Source organism: Anser brachyrhynchus (genome assembly GCF_964034855.1).
Source record: "Anser brachyrhynchus genome assembly, chromosome: 3".
Taxonomy (NCBI): domain Eukaryota; kingdom Metazoa; phylum Chordata; class Aves; order Anseriformes; family Anatidae; genus Anser; species Anser brachyrhynchus.
The window spans coordinates 91,983,641-92,009,399 of NC_137696.1; the positions used below are offsets into that span (position 1 = coordinate 91,983,641).

General features: G+C 37.0%; 1 protein-coding gene and 1 long non-coding RNA gene across 7 annotated transcripts in view; one reads left to right on the forward strand and one right to left on the reverse strand.

The window, feature by feature from the left end:
- The window catches only part of MEI4 (meiotic double-stranded break formation protein 4), a 160,841-nt gene extending 143,936 nt beyond the window's left edge, over positions 1–16,905 (reverse strand). For 4 of the 6 annotated variants that reach the window (XM_080585985.1, XM_080585986.1, XM_080585984.1 and 1 more), the window contains exons 1-2: positions 16,545–16,905; positions 6,327–6,578 (exon numbers count right to left, since the gene is read on the reverse strand). In XM_080585985.1, the coding sequence (XP_080442111.1) occupies positions 6,327–6,578; positions 16,545–16,587 (295 nt within the window). In that variant the 5' untranslated portion in view covers positions 16,588–16,905. The remainder of the gene's footprint in view (positions 1–6,326; positions 6,579–16,544) is intronic. The other 2 variants (XM_080585982.1, XM_080585981.1) reach the window with 2 other exon arrangements.
- Positions 16,906–17,074: 169 nt separating this feature from the next.
- Positions 17,075–25,471, forward strand: LOC308192419. The gene is made up of 3 exons (XR_013948802.1): positions 17,075–17,356; positions 20,352–20,384; positions 22,525–25,471. It is a non-coding gene; the product is annotated as an uncharacterized lncRNA (long non-coding RNA).
- Positions 25,472–25,759: the final 288 nt, after the last annotated feature.

A 25,759-nucleotide genomic window follows, 5' to 3' on the forward strand; every position in this document is an offset into this window, starting at 1 on the left:
CCATACAGAGTCAGTGAATACATACTGTGGCAACTTTATAAAACAGCACATTAAACTATAACAACCCATGCTGGAAAACAAATAGTTTACCTGTAGCAAAACATGCTTCTCCCCCTTATTGACAATACCCAAACTTTTTAGTGTCACTGACGACAAAGGATTAATCAGATTGGATTCAAACGATTTAGACAACACAGCTTTAGAAATGGGTACTTTGAAACTGTGGTGACTGTTTTCTTTCTTCACATAAAGATAAACACAGTATGGATGTACAAGCACATGAAAAAAGCACAAAGAGCTTACAAATTTTCCACATCAGGGAAATAAACCTTCATAAGGAATGATTAGAGATTGCCTAAGCCTCTGAAAAACCTACTATGATTATTACAAACAGCAGGTGAGCTAGGACAGCTCTCACATTCAGAATGCAGAGCAGGGAAGACAGCTGCAAAGTGAGCCTCGGCTGAAAGACTCAAACTCTTCAGCTCTCTATATGCAGCATGAGACAAATTCACTATCTGATGCTTACAGCATGAGATTTTCTAGTGACAGATTTTGTGGAAACACCGCTATTTTTGCATCTATAGAACTGTTAAATAGAACACAAGAAAGCCAAAGAAGAGATGAAGATTTGAATTCTTCCAAAGTTTGCATTGTTATAGGCATGTCAAAAGATCCACGGTAAACCGTAGATTACTTGGCCCGTAAAAACAACCCAGTTTACTCTCAACCCTAAAGAGAACTACTTTGGTGCAATATTAGGTAGAAAACATAGTGGATATGTAGCACACTTCAGATGAGCAGGATGGAACATCACTTGCATCACTTTCTTTTCAACTTTCTTCAAGCCTCTTGTGCCTTCCTATCTCAGCAGTAGGCACCCATTACTTTCTATCCACAAACTTGAAAATCTCAAAACAGGCACAACTCGCAAGAGAATTTTTTTTCCAGACCAGAAGATTTCAGTGGTAGAGCATCCCCTATTTCAGGTAGGCTTTGCCTCTTCAATCACCTTCCTTTAAATTTTAGTCTTAGGTGTTCTTCTCTTAATATAAATCATTGACTGGATCAACAGAAGAGTGCACAGACCTCACCAAGAGATATCACATCAGATATCAGTAATGATCTTTCTTTACTCAAAAGCAACAAACTGATCACATCTCCAATGTAAGCATAACCATGAATGCTCACTCAGCAGTTACCACGTCTGATGAAGAGTATCTTCCTTCCAAAATAACAGATGGCTCAGTTTCATTATCAGGAGAACTTACATACCATGCCAAGATTTAAGGGGAACAAAAAAGACACTCAAGACAGTCAAAAGAAATTCCACAAAAAACAGACATGTCAAAGTTAGACTCCAAGAGCTGGAAAGTGTCCTTTCCTTTAAGGAAAGCCTGTATGAAGAAACAGAAATGATGATACTACGTTTTCCACGTCTTTTCGCTTCCTTTCACCCAAGAGGTTAAAAGTAATTGAAAGGAAAGAACACATCCTACTTGTCTTGGACAGCATGTGAGGTAGAAGAGGCTGAAGTGAACTTTCATAAATAGTTAAAATGTCAAAAGGTCATCTGGCTAACAGGTTTAACATCAGTGCAAACAAATAAACAATAATGAAAAAAACTTGAAGGGAAAACCAGCTACACACTGATCTTTCATTTTAATTGGGTGCTGGGGTTTTGTCCTCTTGAGAAATTGAAGGAATTTAGACATAGACAGCATATCCTTATTTCTATCTATGATTCCATTACCTAAACACAGACTGAAATTAAAGTTCGGCTTCATTGAGGAATGAGGCTTTGTCAGTTTGAAAGTTATTTTTACTCTTAACTAAGCTTTGTGTTTGGAACAGGTTATGGAAAAGATGCACACAAACAGTAACTAAATATGAACAGTTATTAAATCACTTCTCTTGAGAGACAGGCCTACTGTTAAAAAAAAACAAACATTAAAACTCCTAGGTAAAGTCTAATACATTTCCCCCTCCCAGTCAAAGTTAGAATCCAGAAATCTTTTCACAAGGCAATAAAGAAGGTACAGTTTCAGTACAAAAGCATTCTAGTAAAGCATCATCAAGTTTTCTGTTAGGGGACCTTCAAAAAAAAAATATTGAGGCTCAAAAAGAGTCATATTCAGAAGCAACTAGCTAAACAGTTTGCAGCTGAGAGGAGTTTCTGGAATCAAAACATCTTCATACTTCTGCCCACAGCATTTTGACTTCGATCTCCCAGACGCAATGCCTCCCCAGAGCCTGGAGACATCCTCCACTGCCTGATTTCCAAGCTCATTTTGTGTCACTGATCTCGCAAGGAGTAGAGCAAGAACAGCTCACTCTACATACACAAGTCAGTGAAACAGTTTTGAGTTATTTTTTTAAACCAATTTCACTAGATAACCTAGAAAGTATTGAAGATGGAAAAATTATCAAAGCTCATATTAGCAAACCAGAGAGTTAAGTTCTTGATTGCAAAATACAGTTGCTGTCTTTTTTTTATTATGTATTATGTTTATTATGTTTTTATTAGGAAAAACCCTTTCTGGTGTACCAAGATTGCCTGAATCTTCTGAAATGCAGAAGATTGAAGGAGACATACACCTAGAGATTTTGTAGCTAATTAAAGGAAAGAAGGATATAATTGCCCATGAAAGACATGGTACAGACAGTCCAATCAGGAAGATCAAATAAATGATCTTCCTTTCATGAGTGACTGACCTAATCATCAGAGCCCAGGATCTAATAGCATTATCAGATTTCAATTATCCAGACATATTTCAGAAAATGAATATACAATACAGACTCCTTCCCAAATGGCTAAAGTGTGCTAGAAAATAAAAATTGATACAGAGGTGGAAAAAGCAGCCAGTGACCATCTTCACTCCACTCCCATGAAGTGCAGGGTACAAGTTAATAATGCCAAGGTAATGGGTAAGATTTATTAACTTGTACAACAGTGGCTGTGAAACAATGGCGTTCTTGATCTTGGGAACAGAAAAGGAAAAGCAACCAAAAAAAATTGGGAAAAAAATACTTAAAACCCTCTTCAAACAATGTTAAAGTACAAAGACTGAAGATTTACAAAATGGAAGTTATGTCAAGGTTCCCAAGTAAAAAAGAGACAGAATTATAGAAGTGCCTAGGGATCAAAGTGTGAAAAAGCAAAGCACTAAGTGAGATGCAACTATGAAGGGATACCAAGTGTTAGGTGAAATCATATCACATTATTATGAACAGAACAATAGATGTTATCAATAGCTACTGATAAGAGAAAACAGTGTTTTTTGTTTCTCTTTTTTGTAGTAGCTTTCACTGAAAAGGGCAACTAAAATTAGCTGATTATAACACCAAATAGTAAAACATTATGTGAAAATGGGGCAGGACATCATCCTCAGATAAAGGAAGAATCTTTGAGAGAATAAATGGGCAATTTGGACGTTTATCACTCACCATCAGTTTATAATACTGAAAGAAAACAAAGCAAATTCACAATGAAAAGATGTTATGTTTTGGAATTTGTGAAACACAGGTGAAATACATATACATATCTAAAAATATAAAAGGTTTATGTAGAATCTGTTTCAAAAAGGAGAACCAAAAAGCAGTCACTGTAACACCTGTTCCTGGAATAAGTCATCAAGCAACTGATACATAAACACCCAGAACAAAGCGAGAATAGTAACAGTTGGTGTGGATTTTTTTAGTATGAAAAAACATGTCAAGTCAATCTAAAAATTTCTTTATGAGAGCATAACAGGCTTTCTGACTACAGGAAAAACAGTAAACATTGTTATCATGGCAGTTTCACATGATGCTCTCATATGCAAATGCAGGAAGCATAATATAGAGGAACCTTCTTCAACATGGGTACCAAACCATTTAGAAAATCATACTCTAAAAGTACTCATGATTGAATTACAATGAAAAACCACAAATCAATGGTTCCTTATCAGACTGAAACAAGGTACTAAACATGATATCTTACACATAAGTCATCTACCTGGACTTCAGTAAGGCCTCTGACAGAGTCCCACACGACATCCTGATCTCCAAGTTGGAAAGATATGCATTTGAAGGGTGGACCATTCAGTAGGTAAGGAATTGGCCTGAAGGCCACACCCAGAAAGTGGTGGTCAAGGCCTCAACGTCCAGGTGGAGGCCAGGGATGACTGGTGTCCCTCAGGGGCCTGTCCTGGGACCGGTACTGTTTAATATCTTCATCAATGACATAGAGAGTGGGATCGAGTGCACCCTCAGCAAATTTGCTGGTGACACCAAGCTGCGTGGTGGAGTTGATACAACAGAAGGACAGAATGACATCCAAAGGGACCTAAACAAGCTTGATAATTGGGCCCACATGAACCAAATGAGGTTCAACGAGTCCAAGTGCAAGGTGCTGCACCTGGGTCGGGGCAATCCCAGGCAGGAGGACAGGATGGGAGAAGAACTCATTAAGAGTAGCCCTGCAGAGAAGGACTTGGGGGGGGTTCTGGTGGACAAAAAGCTTGACAGGAACCAGCAGTGTGCACTTTCAGCCCAGAATGCCAACTGCCTCCTGGGCTGCATCAACAGAGGAGAGGCCACCAGGGCAAGGGATTGTCCCCCTCTGCTCTGCCCTCATGAGGCCCCACATGGAGTGCTGCATCCAGGTCTGGGGACCCCAGCACAAGACAGATGTGGGGCTGTTAGAGTGGGTCCAGAAGAGGAAGATGATCAGAGGGGTGGAGAACCTCTTGTACAAAGAAAGGCTGAGAGAGCTGGGGCTGTTCAGCCTGGAGAAGAGAAGGCTCTAGGGAGACCTTGTTGCGGCCTTTCAGTACTTAAAGGGGTCTTATAAAAAAGATGGAGAGTGACTTTTTACAAGTGCAGATAGTGACAGGACAAAGGGAAACAGTTTTAAGCGAAAAGAGGGAAAATTTAGATTAGATGTTAGGAGGAAATTCTTCACTCAGAGGACGGTGAGGCACAGGAACAGGTTGCTCAGAGAGGTTGTGGATTCCCCATCCTTGGAAGTGTTCAAGGCCAGGTTGGATGGGGTCCTGGCCGATCCGATAACTTGATAAAACTTCCACAGAAAAAAACTTTTTATGTCCCACCACTGTGGCTCATTCATGTTGGTTAAGTGTAACCACAAAGGAAGAGACACAAAAACACAAAGCAATACTTTCACTCTACTTATAGATGGTAATAAAACCTCAGCTGACCATGATATCCCACCCTTGAAGAGTGCACTACATTTCAAGAAAGATTAGGGCCATCTGGAAAGAGACCAAAACATTGTTGAGTATGATCAGAGATACAGAAGAATTAGCTGTGAGTGAAAGAAGGAAGAAAGTGGAATTGTCTAGGAACTAGGAAAAAAAAGGAAAAGGAAGCAGAAGTGAGGATCTAGCAAATCTTCAATTACATTCAAGTGTGCTATACAGAGAAAGAAAATGGCAAAAGTGGTAAAGAGGTTGAATTGTAGTAAGAAAGCTCAATTTAGACAGTAAGGTAAACAAAATCACACTAAGCTAATGAGGTACTGGAACAAACTGTCAGGAATGATCACAGAGCTTAAGAAAATCTCTCAAAATTTACCTGCAGGTAGAGGGAAACATGCGACCAGTTCCAGGCTTCTGATTTAAAGACTCCTTCTTTTATCTACCTTTATTAACACAGTTGTTTAAAACAAAACAAAAAAACCTTGCTCTTCTCATCTTCTGAACAGATAAGAATGTAAATACAAATGTAGCAAGATGCCCTTCCTTACTCCAAATCAGTGTGTTTTTTATAGTCTTTAATTAAAAGCTTTCCTGAATCCTACAATATCAGACTCACAATTTTATCACATCATAATAAATATTCATAGCATCCACGGTCTACCCACATTAACAGAGACAGCATACATATAGCCCTTTAGCCATTCCTAACTTTCTCTCACATGTATTAGAGTTATGCTTTCAATGTATTAGGCCTAAATTCTAATTTCAATCATGTTTAAAGTGGTAAAGTCATACTACGTACATATAAGACACTAGTACTTCCCAGATTATAGAGTAAAATTTTGTACAACATACATACAGTAATATTTGTACATCTGGAATTATTCCATATGATACACATTGATTTTGAAGGTTGTAATATATGTTCTAAGTATTATATTCTCAAGCTAAATCCCATTGCAACTGGTGTAATTGTCCTACTACTTCAGGTTTTTGGAAAAACAGGAAGCTGTACACTAAAGGCTGCAGTATCTAGGTACAAGAAATGGTGCAGCCGACATGAAAGCTGTTTTGTCTTTTGCTACTGCAGCATAGAAATAGTCAGAAATGATTTCAGAAACTTACCACTTTCCAAGCAGACTCTCCGACAGATCTTGTTCAAAAGAAGTTCCTGACGTAATCGAAAAACTTCAGCTTCTAGTACTTCAACTTTCGATTTCCAGCCAAAATCTTGTTCAGATACAATTTTGGCAAGGTGCTCAGTGTATTCTTTGCAGCTCTTCCCTGGTGGTTTTGAGTGGATAATTGCAAAAGCCAGAGCCAGTTTTGATATTTTCAAATACCAGACTTGATTTTCTTTTCTGCCTTTGACTTCTACTACATTAGGAAAAAAAAATAACATCACCGTGACTTTATCAAAGCAAATTATGCACACTATTTTCTTGGCTTTGAAAACTCTTCAACAGTGAGACCAATTATTTTATTTCTAGTGCATTCCTAAAATCAATAAAAAAAGAACCATAAACAATTGTCCACAATGTGAGAACAAAACATACATGAGCTGCGCTCCAGCTATAACAATAAAACTCAGTGTTTGAGAATAATTATGTAAATTAGCAAACACTTCAAATAGGCTTATTCTGGCAAAACATTAAATGTAAACGGTCTCCACTAAAACAAAACTGAAAACATTAAGAATCCTAAAAAAAAACAAAAACAAAAAAACAAACCTACTAAAAACCTAAAAGCATGAGTGAAGAATGGGGCTATACTAGCTTAAACCCAACATATACTATTTTTTGATAATGTACCAAAAAGACCCAATTCTCAAAAAAATAAACAACTGCGGATGTTGGTAGTTTCCAGTTTTGGACACATGGTACTGCTGTACTTCTGGTCCTAAGTCTACATTATATCTCAGGCCTGCAGAAGGGTCTTTGCTGAGAAGTACTGTTAAAAATGCAGACGAAAGCTGAACTAACGGTATCTTTTCTTTCCTATTCTTGCCATCAACATCCATAAATTTAATCTCTTCCCTTCAAAGTAAGAATACACATCTTCACTTATAACTCACACAACTTCACTTATAAGTAAGGTTCTTTGCAGCAGTCAAGTAAACTTTGAATCAAGAACTTATAATTACATGAACACAGGCAAGTGTAATTTTGTAAGTGTAAAATGACTGTGTTGACAAAAAAACATCCTGAAGTTTTCTAATTTTATGGATTATAGGAGCAAACAAATGAAAAGTAAAGAGGAGACTGAGGTGAAACAAAATATGGCTAATAGAGAACAGAAGACAAAGAATAGAACTTCAAAGTGACATAAGTGGCTAGTAAGACAAGCAAGGACATTTTTATCAGCTCTGTTACAAACAGCAAGGATGAGGCAAACGGAATTACAGCAGTCAGAGAAAGAAAAGGCTTATCTAGATGATTATGTTATGGGCAACAGCACAGGACTTAGGAACAAAAAGAGAAAAAATGAAATTAAAAACATCAAGTAACATCCAGGCTATCTAATTAGCAACATTTTTTTTCCTAATTCTGCACCATTTTCATTCAGTATTTCATGGCATGTTTACTTAAAAAAACACACATTACTTACAGAAGGAAAAAAGCCTTCTTATACTTTCATCCTGGCATTAACACAAAAATTATCCATAATACTATTTTTTTTCTCTTGTTATCTAATAATTGTGCAAAATAAGTACCACAGTAAATTGTGTAGAATAACTGTGAAATAGTAATAGTACAGATTTCAATAAGGGATTTTATGTCACCCTTTCACCAGATCATCTGATATCACTAAGCTGATTTCTTCCTTTGGTTCTCCTCAACTTCGGACAGTAAGGCATATAACACCATGCATTTATTTATCCAGCACATGCACTTCGAGAAGAGTTGCCTTTCAAATATTTCTTTTACCTAACCTATAAAATGCACAAACAATTCCTATGCATTCCTTGCACTCTGTCCATTCGAATACACCGGTCACATTTTGAAGAGTGAGCAGAGGATAAGACCACAAGGATTCCTGGGGATCTACCACAGCCATTCTCTAAATTATTTTTCTCCACTTGAAACACGACATTCCTGCTCTGACAGTGCAAAAACAATTAGTCTAAGCCACCGGGGTACTGATAAAGATTAATGAAAGAGTAAGCCCTTAGAAACTGCACAATACTATCTGTACCCACTGCCTAAAGCAGTTGAACATTAAATTAATGATGCTTCATATATAATTTCTTCCTTGTAAAATCTATTTCACTCAACTTTTCCGTTCATAGCTAGGGACTCCATTGAAAAATTGCAAGTTAATTCCCTCAGCCCCAAAGAATCAACATCTCTGTGGAACAACTAATTGATTAAGACACCCTTTTGCCTTATACATCAAAGGAAATGTTTTGCAGATGCAGAATCACACAAACAACTGAGCTACCATCTAGCTGTGAATACAATGAAATACGTAGAACCACACAGAAAAAAACAGTAACAACTGGGGATACAGCATCTTTGGCTCTAAACCTGAAATGTGCTCCCCAGATTATCTCATCTTCTTAAATAGAAGTTTCACCTAGGTATCACTCAAACTGTATGTCAAGCTCCATTCTTGCTAAGTTCCCTTGCAGAGCAGAGCCAAAAACTCAGGCAGCCAGAAACTCTTCTTACAAATGGCTTTCATTCCTGGTTTATCATTTTGATATCTCCAGAGACTTCTTTGCAAAAGCTTTCTGATCCATCTCCTTTAAAAAAATATACAGACTCACTTTCCACTCTATAACATGTCTTGCCAGTACAAGCATTTTCCCATAAATTACATTCTGGAAAGTTGCAGAAGTATAAACATTCTGGTACGGGTCAGGAGACGATATTTAATTTCAGCTCTTTGTGACTGTTTATGTACCTTTTATCATTAGAGAATCAACATCAACACCTTCTTTTCATGCAATTTATTTCTACTCACGCAACAGACAAAGAGCCAAAGTCTGCTGTTTGACCACTGATACTTCATCACCATGCGCTTCACATGCCTCAGCCCATAACTGCATTGGTAAAGTAAGTAAATAAATCCACATAGCCTCTATCCACTATTGACAGAACATGTCTATATTACTTGAAGTAAAACCCAAGAATTCAGGAAGTTCTCTCCGACTACTCCAAGTTTTCAGCTTTTGTAATTGAAATATCCAGTCATTCGCAGTCAAGAAAAAAGTACCCCCCCACACCTCCCCAATAACTAGACAAGCATTATAAGCAACTGGAGTGGGAATAGTTGAGACTGAATTTCTGCAGCTCAACAAAAAATAAAGTATGAAATGCTGCTTTAGGAAGATTTTTCCCTACTTAGCAAACTAGTGAGTCACTTTTTTTCCTTTTACAGGGCACTACTATATTTTAACCAGAGCATAAAACTTAGTGCACATGTTAATAATACAACCCAGACACAGATAAGCTAAAGGCTCTTTCCCTCTCACCATGTCGAAATGTTATTTACTAAAGGAAATATATGACTAATAAAACACATAAACCATGCTTGTTTTGCTTTAAAACACAGTCATCAAAATACGGAGCGGCATTCCACCACCTTAACATTTTGGACACAGAGTTAAGCAATGAAATTTGGATTTAGAGAGAGGCCTTTTCCTCTTTAACATCTTAAACATACTCACTTCTACAGTAGGAGTACCTCATACTGAATGAGCTTAATGAGAAAATTTTTCTTAACGGAAAAAAGAATTGCTTCTTTTGTGCAAAAAAATCCTTGTAAAGATGCTGTTCAAAAAAAAAAAAGCAGTACTGATTACAAAGTTGGTCTTCCTTAGGAATACAACACATTAGAAGCAATTTTTGGAGAAAGAATTCTGTTGGAAACTCAAAATATTGTTTTAAATCAGGTAATTTATGACAAATGTTGATATACCTGTACATATTTCTGGAACCAATGGATTTTCTGCAGACTTTATAGAGAACATGCAGCTTGTTCACCTCCTTCCTATTACTCTCCCATCACCATCTCTCTCCTCTTTTCCTCTTTTATGATCGCGGAAAGAGAAGGTTCTGGGACAAAAAGCAGGAGCTGTAAGAATTGATTCAAGTTTTCCACAACTCCCTAAACAGAAAGCCACTCTCTTCAGAAACCACTGCAAAAATATCCTAGAAAATAACTCAGTGGTTGATGCTGTTAGATACAGGGGTCCTTGCCAATTGTGCATTAGCAAAAAGCGCACAGCAATCTGTTGCTCTCGGGAAGTGCTGCACCAAAGACCACCAAATGCGAATGCATTCCACTAAAAGCATATCGGCAGCTACAGAGTTTTATCAATAATATTTTCGCTCATATCAGCATAAAAGTGACACCAGTGGTTAGGCACCAAAAAAAAAAGTTCAGAACCAAACCAGAAATTTTCCTTGGTTAGGAACGACACCACAACAATAATTAGAAAGAAGTCAGCAGTCTAGCTGCCAAAATATACCCGATAGGAATTGGTAGGTTCAGGAACTATCCAGCAAAACACAACTGGTACCACAGTTATTCAGTGAGAACACTTACTTACTAACAAAGCTCCATTTGCGTGTTCACTCAGTGGTTGAGGGGGGAACCAGTAACACCCAGCAAGAACGCCCTGCTAGAAGTAGGAAGCAGTACCCTAACAACAGATATCAACTGATAACAAGTTGTCTGTGCAAAGCCTCAATCCACAAACTGATCCTGGAAGTGCAATCAGGGGATGGGATCAGCTAAAACAGCTGTCAAACAGGACTGGGTCCCCAGATTCATGACACAAATGAGGAACCCTATCTCCAGCCCTATAACTCAACCCCGATGAGGTCCTAGCTGAGAAAGGCTGCTGGGAAATCCTTCAGCTGCTGAAATAATTACAAAAGAAGTCATCAACTGTCCTGTAGATCTCCATGTTAGATATCTAAGGGGAACTAAGAGGTAGTGTAAGATCCTTTGAGGACCTTAGATATAAACAGAAAAACTGAATGAAATGGGCTAAATCTGAGTCATAAACACCATCTTACTACACCAATTCATGAGTCCTGCTTGTGTGCAGCTGCATTTGATACAGCATTTCATATTATACCATCAGCTACAGTAAGATACCTTTATGGCAAGTCTCACCTCAGTTTTGACACTTTCTGCTACACATGAAGAGGAAAGAATTCTCAATTAAAAAAGAAAAAAAGAAAAACAAAAACAACTTTTAGGTGATCACTAAAGTTTGCTTTCTTCCCATTTAGAAGCTTCATGTATTCAGCACTACTTTAAAGGTCAAAGATTTCCCATTATTGGTAAAAAGTTAAAATCATTCATTAGTTAATAAAAAAACTCAAAACACCTATTAAAGCCATGAAACTTGCATCTAAACTTAAATCATTCATTAAAATCATTTAAGCAGTTAGAGAATATACTATCATATACTTCAGAATTCCTTTGCACGTGAAATTAAAGCAGCCTAATTAAAATAATATCAAGTCTGACCATGAATATCAGTATTTGAAAGAAATACACATTGCATGAATTGGAAATGGAGACAGGAGCTCTGAAGCTCAGTAAAAGTTTGTTAGCAATTCAAGCACCCCTGCTCGTATCAGCTCGTAACACCACCAAAGTAGTGACCCTGGAACGAGACAGACGTCTCCCTCACCCAGTTCTGTGTTCCTCTACTGGGCACTGACCACAGAAAGTGCCTGCAGAACCCAGACACGGAGGGATTAGCTAATAGGTTCACACAAGCAAATCCTCAGCTCAAGAGCTTTTAACAAGTCTTTCACGAGGTATTTATGGGTAAGGGATGTGAATTTTAAACAATTAGTCTTTCTGAACCCTACCTATAATTTTTTGACTGACCTTGGAGACATGGAAATTACAGGATTGGGGGGGGGGGGAGAAGAGGGTTAAATGAGTGCATTTTTAAAAACACAGTTATATTGTGATTTAAAATGATAAGGCACCTCAAAATAAAACCAAAACCTAAACTTGTTTGAAATAATTAAGTATTCAAGGAATACTCATGTCACAGGACTGCACACCTTAGGCCTGATCCCTAAGTTTGCCCACATAATTCATGGCTAATAATGGAAGAAACTTCTTCAAATTCCATTGTCAAAACCTTATTGTTTACAGGACATTTATTTCTTATTCAGAACATTATCATCACTGAAAGCTTTAAAAATTAATACAGTAAGACACAAAATAGACGATAACTAACGTCCAGGCCATCAAGGGCTTAGTTCTCTTCACATTTGAAATAGATGATACACATTAAAGGACTTGCCAGGGCAGCACCAAATTGCTGTCACCACTGCTACACAGCTAAAAATCTTCAAACAGTCCTAAATTATAGTAATAAATATTAGAAAAAAATAGTTTGTTGTCTAAATTAAGTGTATGGTCTGTCACTAATAGCACAAATGTAATAGGAAAAACTGTTTTGTTGGCATGATTTTCACTTCAGCTGGCCTATCAATTTCACGCTGAAGATAAAGGTGAAAATATTGCCAGTATCTGTGTAACCTCATTGTGCGTTACATGACAGCAACCGAGATACTGACCTATTATAATGGCACACAAAACAGGTCACAAAATGATGTGAGTGCTCTAGCGGAACTGAGCTGAGCTGCAGACACATACGGCTATAACATTAAGCAACAATAAAATAAACTTGATTTAATTAGTATGCCAAACATAATACCGTCTTTTATGCATATAATAAATAATGATAATAGGACAGCTGCATAATCAAGATGAACTAAAGTATGCCTTGTGTTCCAATTAAGCAGCTTTTATTGTAAAAATGTATAAAATGCATATTAAAACATGGCTGCTTGATGGTGTCATTTTTAAACAACATAATATACAAACATATGTAATGTGGATATAGTTACTGAGGGAAACATTCAATTTTACTACCATAATCTGAAACAATACCTCCAGCATATTCTTTTGTTGTTGTTTATGGACTCAAGATGCTAAAGTGATACTGAAAATAATAAATATTTAAAAGACGCTTTGTCAAAAGCACAAGAAAACTTGATTAAAATGCACCATGAGATTTATTTCTTCAAACCATTTAACTCTTAAATCTTTTTAGCTTTTAAAATCAAGTCATACAAATTCTCCAAAAACAATTAAGAACAACAACTTTAAAAATACGTTAGAGCTTTTTAACATTCACCACCTGTAAACATTGCCTAGCATTAAGAACATAAGCAAGCATAACCCCTCAGGATTTTGGTAAAACTTAAGAGGCAGGATTTATCTCCTCTTAGCTACAGAAATCTACAGTGCAGAAGGCTACGGCTGAGTTAGCTGTCTAGACTTCCTTTAAAGATCAGTGGGCAGAAACAGGGATTTCTAATAACACTAAGTCAAGTGATTTGTACATCTGCCTTGTGATGACATTATTCATGGCCCAGAAAGGCTTGTTTCCCTCCTTGGACTACAAAGGGAGCTCAAATGATGGGATCAGATGCACATACACGTATTATGCACTGTGAGATGAGTGCACCACAGGCAGCTAAAGCTCAGACCTGCAAAAAATATTTAAGTGTCTAACAAGTGAAATTATGCAGGTTTAAAATAAACACCTTTTAAAACAAGTTTGTAATTCTAGGCCTTCTGAATACCTCAGAAGAAATTAAGTTTTCTATAAGAAAACCCAGAAATCATGGAAACATGTTGAGAAACTTGTAAACATTTCAACATTGCTCATGCACAAAAAAACTTGGCATACAGGTGCCAGGTAAAACACATGAGAAGCATCGAATATCTAGAAGTCCAGAATTAAATAAGCATAAAACAACTAGATTGGCCCTTCATAAAGCTGCTGTGCATTAGTCTTTGGCAAGATCATGTGAGGAAATTATACATTATTTCCTCCCATTTGAAAATGAGTAAACTCCCATTTTTAGATACCAAACAAAACTGCCTTCTCAAACACAAGTGGGTATATGTACACAAGTATGTATATAAACACAAAGTGTGTGTGTATATATATATATCCATAACTATTACATGCTTAGATTAACTCTTTCAAGGTTTGAACTGTTCTGGCATTTTGGTTTCTGAACAGAATCAAATAAGTTTTTTTTTTTTAAAAAAAAAAAAAAAAAAAACTTTTCCCCTAACATACCACTGCAGTGACACAAATGTGATTCTTCATTGAAGAATCTTAAGTCATTCAGAAGTTCAACCCTGTCAATCTTATTAAAGAAACATTAAAAAGCGCTGGCAGCAAGGACAGTTTATGCACTATAGGAGCCTTAAAAAGATAAAAAGATTCTATTTTTGTTCTATTCCCATCAGAATAGGCCAAGTAGAAAACCCTAATGTAAGCCTGAGATTTCTGATCATTTTAAATTATGTATATGTTCTCCCTTCAAGCTGAGAGTTCTTCCTTTTGCACTTTTTCTCCACTAACTTTTTTTTTTTGGCTGTGCCTCTTACAATGCTATCTAGTGAATCTGACATACATTACAATTACCACTACCATGTTTTTCTTTACTATTCTCAGCACTGAAGACATGTATGTATGGATGTAAAAGGGTATTTATTCTACCAAGGCCTCTGCTCAGAAATTAAAGTATAACTCTGTGGTGGACATCTTTCTGCTCTTATATTGGCACAGATATTTTTCCCCTACAGAAACAAATTGTAATCAATCGGGTGTAACTCCAATTGCTTTGGAAATTGAGAATATACTTTTCATTACTGCTTTACAAAATACACTGTGAAAGTCAGATCTTTAGTCATTTACAAAAATTCACATGTGCTAATAGTATTTAGTCACCTAAAGGATAAATTTACAGTTGACATTTTGGACTATGAATATACGTATCTTTACATAAAAATACATAAAGACTATCTTTAGTCTTTATATACTGCCAAGTTGCAACAAAAAAGTTGCTGTACCTCCAACCTTCATCTACTACATTAGTTCCTGAATGTAGAATTTCAGAGAAGAATTTTAAAAAGGCAATCATAAATGGTTTGGAAGATTATACAGGGATTATTTGGCTTCTTTCCTCTTCCCACATTAAAAATATACTGAATAAAACATTACCATACTTTTCGATTTCACATTTCCAACCTCTATCTGAATAGTTCCATTCTCACAAGTTTTTTATATCTGTGATATCAGCAGCTTTCAGTGAACAAGTAACTTGCAGGTAACTTAGCAGAAAACTTGGTTTCCTCACACAAATTTTATACTGGCAGAATGAAAGATGAGTTTGTTCAAGAGAAAGCAAGTGTTTTTTGAGACAAGAAGAACACCAGGCTACTAGGAATCTAGTACTCTAAAAAGCATACAGTATCTGATGAAGAACAAAGCTTTATATTTACTACAGATACTAACGTAACTATAACCACAATTACATGCATAGTTCTTGAATATCAGTTTGTGAAGCACTGGAAGTTGTAAAAGATAGTCACAGTGAAAGTGACTTGCCAAGCATTCACAACCAAGTCTACAAAAAATAAATTATTTTTTACACTTCAATTCTGATCAATTACTACTTTATTCAAATTAAGAAAATGAACAGGAGAAAAATACAACAAAAAAAAAAAACATTCTTCCATTGGTCATAAAAGTGTATAAAAGTGTGGGAGACTAATAAGATGATACAACCTTATTTTAACAAGCAGCACATTAAAAATATTAATTGCTGCCCATCATCTATCCAACAAAGCAACAATACAACATTCTTTCTTGTGATTTAGATCAAACACATAGGAAAAAATCTTCAGATTTGTAGCACATTAGAAAACTGAAAACGTGAATAATAGATAACCTGCAGTTAGAAGTCATTCACAGCTTATCCTAATTAAAAACAAACCTAAACCAACCAAACAAAACCCTCCTACGTTTTACATGAAAGCTGCCATTTCTTTCCAAATAAACTAATAAAAGTGAGTCTTTCTTCAGGAGCTCACCCTGAAGAACCCCGCCCCACCAAGCCAAGCCATGGCAGCCTGAAGCAGCCCCTCACACAGCTTGCCTGGGACAAAATGGCTCCAGGTTCACCAGGCCCATGCAGGCAGCCAGTGATCAACTGCTCACACACTGAAATGAAGATGCCTGCTTCTCTCACTGGGTTCACTAGCGCCCCAGATAATTAATTACCAGATCTCCACCCAAAACACAATATTTACAAACACAATGTCTCCACACACAGCAACAGCAGCGGCAGGGGGAGGCGGCCCACTCACACCAACAAAATGGCGTCTGGGTGGGGGCATCTCCTCAGGCCGGTGCCCAGCACCTTCACCCAGCCACCCTTAGCATTTCCCTGGCCCTATGGAGATCGAGGCTTTCAGGAAGTCCCAACCCACCTGCAGCAGGACCTCTGCTTTGGGGGACGCTCCAGGGCTCCATGGCAAGCCCTCACAGGCGGCTCACTGAGATCCACACTGCCCCCTCGCAGGTGGCAGCCCAGCCCCAGGGCTGAGGGGCTGCGCTGGGGCAGGCGAGCTCCTGGCTCCAAGTCTGCCTGGGCCCTGCCAGGCCCTCGCCTAGGCTGAGGGGAAAACAAAGGGCTGGGGAAACGTGGAAGCCTTGTAGAAGATGGCCAACTTAACAACCACCTCCCTGTCTTCAGAGAGGGAGGGAGTCCCCCTGTGTGAGGGAAGCAGACAAGCAAGGCCCTGAGGAGAAGTGTAGAGGCAATGAATGGCTTAGAGCACAGGCTGGAGCTGCTGGTCAATCAGGCTGTTAATTTTAATTTTCATGTTGGCTGTTGAGGTGGTGTTTTCACTTAAAGCTCATCATCATCACCTGTGTCTCCTGAAGTGGTCCTCCATGTTTTTATGCTGATGTGTGCTTGGTGTCAAGCTGATATTAGTTTTACTAAGCATGAAGGTCTCATGAACTTGTTGATTAATTAGATTCTCTTTAAACATTTCTTGTGTTTGGATATCCATGAGATCTTAAAAACTTTGAAACAGTATTTCTTTAACAGTACATTGGAGATATATGCTCCCTTTTGGCTGTGATCAAAGATTGCCAATCAACTGAAGAAGTTATTATTGTATGTACAATTAAATTCTTTACACAAGCTATGCTGAAAAGTTTGTGTTAAGGCCTTCTTGGCCAGAAATGGTTTCTCAGCAGTTGATGAAGGAGGGGAGGGAGAGCAGGAGGCAAGGTAAGAAATCAGTAAGGAAGCTGGTTGCATTGGAGTTAGGTTTAGCAAAATATATAAAACTCTTCAGTATAGGATTGATCTTTATAAACACAGAAGTATTCAGATATGACAAGCAATATATATTTTTTAAATTCTCATCCCCCTTTTTTTTCTTGGATAATTTGAAAAGCTTTGTTTTTAACACCTTAAGCTAATTTATTAAAAAATCCTAATGCTTTTATCAAGATACATAGTGTCAGATTTCTGATCTTTTTTTTTCCTTGAAAAATAAATTCACCACTCCCACTACAGAAAACTTAACACATTGCAACTTTCATTTTATACTCTAAATAATAAAAATAAATTAGACTGAATAATTTAGAGAGTATTTTCTTTCTGACAGTGCTACTTATTTCTCAGTGAAGCCCAGGGGAAAAAATAACAAAATATTCTCCAGCCTTTTTATATTATTACTTTACTTTACAATAATGTACCAGCAGCCATACTTTTTTTATCCTTTCCTGTATATCTTTGTGCATCTGCTGTGCATAAAAGTGATGCAGATACTTCTCAAAGTGGACACTCGTTATGTAGAACAAAATGTCCATGTTTTCATGTAATCTTTTCAGTTGTGACTGAAAGAAAAAACTGAGAGACATAGAAACATAGAATCATAGAATCATTTAGGTTGGAAAAGATCTCCAAGATCATCAAGTCCAACAATGACTTTAGTGCTTTTACCTGCAATTCTGGGTTTTATATACAGAGAGCTGAATGTAAAAGGCAGAATTAGGCAGAAGCAGTGTTATTACTGTTTAAAACTAGAAAGTGGCTCTGACTGTTTTGTTTGTTTGTTTGTTTGTTTTGTTTTTTAAAGTACCAGTGGTACCCACAAGGGTAGGCTTGCTGAGAGACATCTACCAAGTCTGAAACCTTCTACCAATAAATAGTGCCAGTTAAGATGTTTTAGGCTTGATTATTTTATACTTAAACATTCAAGATCTGCATAAATTTAATTTTAGATTCACAGCTCTTTTTTGGGGATTTGGAACTAATAGTAGTTAAAAGCAATGTGTCTCAAACTTCTAAACTCATTGTATGCAACTTTCAGAATACCAGCCATGTACACTTTACAGTTTTTAGTTTTGCATTTTAAATTAAATGAAGCATCCCAATATTTTAAGGTGGAAAAAGCTGAATAGTTCCCCTTTCCCTCTCTCTACCCCCCACCCAACCCCCATTTAAACAGAATATCTCTTTGCTATTCATCAGAAAGCAGCAAATAAGGGCACAATCGGCTGCAGACTCACTTTGAGATACATAATTTTGGTCTATTGAAGAACACTTCCCAAACATAACATGTAGCTTTTTTTAAACTTGCATTAACTTTATGTTCTCAACACTTCCAGTGATTGCATAATCTAATAAATCAGCTTTGCAATCAAGGAACAATGTGTGTGCATGTGTGCAAGCTAGTTACATCCAATAAATAAAAAATAAGATACAATTTCCATTTTAATACCCAAACACTGGGTGATTAGCACTGCATGTAATCTCAAGTGAAGCAACAGTAAAACCAAGCTTTGATTTCAAATAAGGAGTTTGTATATCATGAAGGGAACTGATTCTACTAGCTGCTAATAAATTCTTTTGATCTCTGTTTCTGAAGATGCCTTTTGATCTGAAAAACAGTCAAAGGATATATTCATGGCACAAGGTCATACAAAATAATTAGCTGCTTTTATTAATAATTAAACATAAAAGCAGTGCAGGTGTTAAATTGCATTAGAGGTCGTGCATTCTCAGCATTTAACCAATTCATACACTGAATAATTACAGATAAGTCAGTGGTCAACTAAACACAAAAACACAACCTTCAATCAATTGTTAAAGAGTAAATGAATTATATTACTGTAGAACATGCAGGCCCTGCTCTTACTGGATGCCTGCAGTATCAACAATAATTTGAACAAACATGAAAGTATAACTTTTCTTTTGGAGAACTACAGTTTATCAGAATTCATTAGACATCTTTATGTTTTAGCACATCTCAATTTACCCAAGGGCTGGAAGTGTCTAAAAACACATACGAAATATGTTGTCTCAACAGATGTAGTCTGCAGTTTTGTGTAGTTGATGTGGAGCAAGAGACGTACCAATTTGAGAAGAGTGAGTGAAAATCACTAACAGGAATGTCAGTGTCTTCTCATATGAGCTTTCATTCTTCTGTGTTACACTGCTATATATAATTAAAGATAAAAATTTTGGCATCATGCATCTTCATTACTCAGCATCACACTTCAAAATGGATTGTAATGTGTTTGTGATGGCTCTATTCTGTATGTAATTATGATGACAGAAATATGGTTCAAGTACATTATTAGCCTCATTGATCATAATCTGCAATTCTAAACAAATCATCTGATTTAGGATGTTCATGAAGTTATGCAATGACTTCTTTGTTACTGTTCAGAAATAAAGCATTACCATCAGGAAGGAAAGATAACACTTCAGCAGCTGAAGCAATGAAAACCTCGCTTCTCCAAAAGCAATATAAAAAGTTAGGCACAATTTGAGAACAGGGAAACAAACAACACTCACTGTTAATTAGAGGCGACATACCATCAGTTATCATGGTATGCTCTGTTATGAGGAAATACTTTACAGTGCTTTATTTAAATGTTAACACTTACATAACACTGTAAAATTAGGTGCACACACACGATATGACAGCAGAATCCATTCTCTTCGCTTCTACTAAACAAAGAGAAAACCTTTCCCTTCAAGGATTTCACTGTCCAGAAACCAATACAAAAAGATCCCAATGAAATCAGGTAAGGAAAAAAGGGCAAAAACATCCTGGCAAGTAATCCAAATGATGGTCATATTTTAATGTTGACATGTTTAAAAATGATGTGACGATGTAACAGACAATTTTCTGCATTTGCATTTCATCATTGATCTAAGACTAACAAAATAATTTTGTGAGAGTTTATTCTTCATTTCCATTTTACAGGACAACAGAAACTGGAAAGAAAGAAAAAATAATGTAAGTACATATAAAAAGAGTTTTCAATGAATTTATTACATCATAATTCCATGAGCTTTTCTTTTTGAGTATTAGAGTTGTGAAATATCTGTCCTATGATAAAATTTAGATTACATTTCTACACATGGGGCTAGAATCAAAGAGCTTCTGAGGCATGTAAGTCCTCCCTAACTGCCTCAGAATACAGAAAATTAAGTGAATTAAAATATCTACATTATTCGGATTTATGCTGAGGCATATTGATTAGCATTCATCTGTGAAAACATTGGGAGTCAGATGAATCACGGACTACAATGTTAATTTCCTATTAATTTCCAGTGTTCATGGACCTATTATAACATGTCCAGAGGAGTTGATCAGAGGGCTGGAGCACCTCTCCTACAAAGACAGGCTGAGAGAGTTGGGTTTGTTCAGCCTGGAGAAGAGAAGGCTTCAGGGGAACCCTACAGCAGCCTTCCGCTACCTAAAGGGGGCCTACAGAAAAGCTGGGGAGGGACTCTTCGTCAGGGAGTGGAGTGATAGGACAAGGGGTAATGGCTTTAAACTAAAGGAGGGTAGGTTTCGATTAGATATTCTGCAGAAATTCTTCACTCAGAGGGTGATGAGGCCCTGGAGCAGGATACCCAGAGAAGCTGTGGATGCCCCATCCCTGGAGGTGTTCAGGGCCAGGCTGGATGGGGTCTTGGGTAACCTGATCTAGTGGGAGGTGTCCCTGCCTATGGTAGGGGGTTTGGAAATAGATGATCTTTAAGGTGTCTTCTAACCCAAACCATTCTATGGTTCTGTGATTTCTTCCAACTGACCCGAACGGGTCTGGCATAAGCTTTGATCAAATTACATCATCTTTGGAACATACCCGCGTAACTGCAATTCACACACACAAAAAAGTCACATGCTACCTCACTTAATACAGAGTAGTTGTGTTAGTGTTGCTAGCATCTGTCTAGGCAGTAGCTTGTTGTTCAGAGATTGAGAGTTAGAGAATAATTTTTTTCTTTGGGGGAAATTTGTACCTTGGGTCCCATAGGAGCATTGCAACCTGTAAGCAAGATGGTGTTACCAGACAGACACATGTTAAGGTACATACTATCTGTATTTTGTGAAAGACATGACTATTCCAGGCCTAAGGTCAGGAGAACTTTTAGAGTCTGTGAATCGTATATGGGCCAAAGTACTCTTCTTCCTGCAGTTCACAAAAGACAACATTTTCTCTTATTGTGAAAACTTATATTGTTTATATACACTCATGTGCATACATAGATGGTAATTGACAGACCTAGTTCTATGGGCTAAGCAGTCCTGTTAGTCTCCAAAATTAGTAATTTTGAGGGTAATTAGTAATTTGAGGGTAACTTCTACCCTCAAAAGACATGTATTGCTCTTGTAGGTGAGGAGGGGCAGGGCAAGCTACTCAGCCGTGTAAATTGTCACCATTTCGTTCAGTCAAAAGGAGTTTTGTCAGTCTGCTGTAATTGTAAATGTGTCCCACTGTGTTTAGCAAGATTAAACAGTTAATTCATTTGTTTTTCCTAGTGTGAAATGTAGGCTTCATAATAAATTATTAAAAATGTACATTTATGAAGCCCAGAATTACTTGTATCTAGTAAACAAGGAAAGGAGATTGGAGAAAGAACAAACATTCCTCAGAAAAACTTAATTTTTTTAGACTAGTAAAATTAATTTGTAATGCAATATATGCCATAAATAGAATAGGTCATATACAGAGGTATGTACATATACTGATGTATATACACATGCATTTAGATAGATGGATACATACATACACAGACAGGCAGACAGGTGGATATAAATGCCAAAGTGAAACAAGCTGTAGACAGAGGAAAAGAAAATAATTTTTGTTATCTGTCTACTATGTTCCAGCTATAGCAACTGGCTTCCAAAGATAAAACAAACACTTTGTCCCCTCTATACGCAATTTTCTTTCCCTTAAAAAAGTGCCATCACTTGTCCTAGTTCAGCGGCTACTGAACTTTACAGCTGAAGGGCTGAACGTAATTTTAACAGATCAAGGGAGCTGCAGTCAATACTGTATCTGTTTTGAAACTCTAATCCTGTGCTTCCTGGGGCTCCTGGAGCCCATCAGGGAAGGGTAATGGACCTAACAAATCCTTTCTTCCAGGCACTGAGTTGTTGCTGTGGAGAAGAAGAGCATCTGCTGAGAGCATGAGAGGGACTAGTTACTGTGGTTCCCATGCCTGAAATGAAATGGTGGTGATACACAAATGTGAACATCAGTAGATACAAATGAAGATGCCATTTAAAATGTGCATGGCATGGCTCAAGTGAAACAATTTCAAATTCAAATAAAATCATTGTAAGTCCTGGTGCAGCTGTCCAGAAATCTGCAGCTCTGCAAGTGGGCAGCAGGCTATGGATAAGAACCACAAAGGCTGAGCTGTGCATATTTTAAGGGGAAAAATTGCACATGTCTGTAAGACCACTAATGTCTATTTTGTAGAAGGATTTAAGAGACAATCACCCATCTGCCAAAATATGCATGCTGTCTTTAATCAAGTTTCTGCAGAATGAAGAAAAAACATCAGAAGGAACTTTAAAGAAAAAAGTATACAAGGTTGTCAACTGTATTTCTCAATTACTTATTAAGAAATTTGTCCAAGACAAATGATTAAGAGGAAAGAATATGCAATGAATGTGAACATACATTTTATGATATGTGTAATTTTGGAACTAGACTCAGTGGTTGTGACTCGCAAGGTCACTGAGACACCTGTGGGAGGGGAGGATGCTTCACTTAAATCCACGAAAGCTGTTGCATAAGTGTTGTTCATAAAATTAACTAAACTAATTCAGCTCTGGCTTTGATTCTAGCCCTTTGATGAAATAATTCAGTATTTAATTTTTGAGTTATTATATGTAAAATCAATGCATGTTTTTTCATTTCAGCTGCAACATTTTATTAAATGCCCCTTACTGTAAGCTTGATTTGTTGTATAACCTGAGTTCTTAACTATGTGGGGGAAGATGAAAGAAAAAATAACAAGTCAGTAGAGTTAAATCCTTATGCAGGTTACTTGGGTAGTTCATATCTGAGAACAAAGAAAACTTGAGTTCTGTGGAGTATATATGACACTTGATATATGTGCTGTATATGTAAGTTCCTTTAGGTTTGTAAGAGTTAAACTGAAGTTTAATCAAAAGTTTTACTCTGCATCAATCTGTGAGAACCTGAGGTGAAATTGGACCAAGTAAAGTATTCATGGAGTTAATCCTCTTGTATTCCCATGCACCTTGCATTTGGAGGGGAGTTATTTTCCAATAGCTTTTATAATTTTCATACCTTTTTCAACTCTGCTATTTTATTTATGCTTTATCACCAAATTCTACACACAGACATGTGCATGACTTCATTGAGAGTCATCTCAAGGGAAAATGTGGCCTTTAATAAATATGCAATGAGGCACAGTTGTGATTGAGGTAGGTAGTTTTAAGATGCATAGCTTGGTGATTTCAAAATCAGATTTCTTCAGACATGCCAAAGGCAGGTATATGTCATACTGAATGCTTCTTGAATTGGAGTATAAAAGGGCACCCTAAACATTTTTCAAATGATGCGGAATCTATTTCCTCATTTTCCATAACTCAGAACCAGCCAAATTGGATTTTTAGCACACTTTCATAATAATTCATATTTGGGTAGTGAACAAACATGAAAAATGTCAGCACAACAGATTATGTTCTTAATCCTTTGACTGCCATGATAGAAATACCTTCTCAACCATTATTAAGACCATTGCAAGTGAGATACTATAAAAAGTAAAAAAGATGCTTTCCTCTTTGTTTCTTCATTTGAAATGTTTGCTTAGGTAGTCCTCAGAACACTGTTCTTTGCTATTAAATGTCTTCAAGGAATAATATTTAAAATGGTCCAGGCTGTTCAAAATTTGCAAAGCACTGTCAAAGTTCAAAGAAGCCTATGTTGCCACTGGTGTTTCCTCATATGCTAAGATTCCCTCTCCTCTGAAGTGATTACTTGTATACTTATTTTCAAGGCTAGAAATTGTTCTGCTGATTTTCATGAAGACCAGCTTGTCCTCATTATTTTTATTTTCCTTGTGGAAAACAGTAAACTGTCTGAATGCTCTGTGAGTTTACTCCTGTTTAAAGTTGATACTGAGCCAAAGAGATGATCCCAGTGTCCCATAGATCATTCCTTAGCCTGGCAGTCAGTATGATTTCACCTGGGTCTCCATATCTGGTAAATCCAGTAGAAGGGACACCAAGCATGGAAATGCACATCAGTTGAAAGCATAAGAAATGCCCCAGTGGGTCCATCTAACCCATTTTTTTCTCCTATAGCAGCAGTGGAAAAGGCCATTAGGATATTATTTGGAGATTACTGGCTGGCATCTGTTTTCTCCTCTGTGCTTTGCTTCAGCTCTCAGACAATTTTGAGCCCTTCATTAGTGCTATAGCTGAGCATCTTGCTATTTTCCTTGACCATCTTCATGTCAGAAAAGTGCCATTGCTTAAACTTTTTTTTGTAAACAGAGTGTAACAGGTAATCAAACACAGTGTGAGAAATTAAATTCTTTCTTCAGTATCCTTTCTAGCACCCTATCTAATCGAGTCGGTTATTCCATTTGACCCGTATGATTAACAAAATATTAACTAACAACTAACCTGGACAGAAGAGTTTGGTTTTTCTTTTTTTTTTTTCTTTTTTTTTCTTTTTCCTCCTTCCTTGGTGAAATGGCAGCTGTAAGCCAGGATATATCTGTATAAAACACCACTATATATTTTTCGAAGACACTGGTGCAACAGAGATGCTAATGCAGTTTTCAAAAACTGGGTGCTTAAATAAATTGATTATAAATTTGATAGACTAGGTTTTAGCATGTCCCCAAAGCACTATTCCAAACACATCCTAAATTCTCTGCAAATTTGCGGGACAGAATATTTATGTTCTTGTGTAAGAACACCCAAATAAAGATACTACAGAATTTGTAACTGAAAAAAAATGCTTTTGGATATCGTGTCAAATGTCATTCCATACCAATTTTCTATCATTAAGTTACAGTTCCATGAGTTAAATGCAGTAAGCTTGCACCGCAGAGCTAAGAAAGTCCATGTGAAATATCTAAGTAGCTCATAGAAACCTTTCAAGCTCCTGGTGAGTGTAGGAAATTCTGAAAGGATCATTCAGATGTCCCTGAAGGAATTCAAAGATTATGTGAACGACCTTGAAAATAAAACTTCATAATAGAAAACTGACAGGTTCTTAACTATAAAATCATAAATGCAACTCAAATCATTGAAAGGGCTTAGTGAGTTTTTAAAGGAGTTTTAAAGGAGTGAGTTTTTAAAACCTTGAATGGGAACTTTTTGAGCATTAA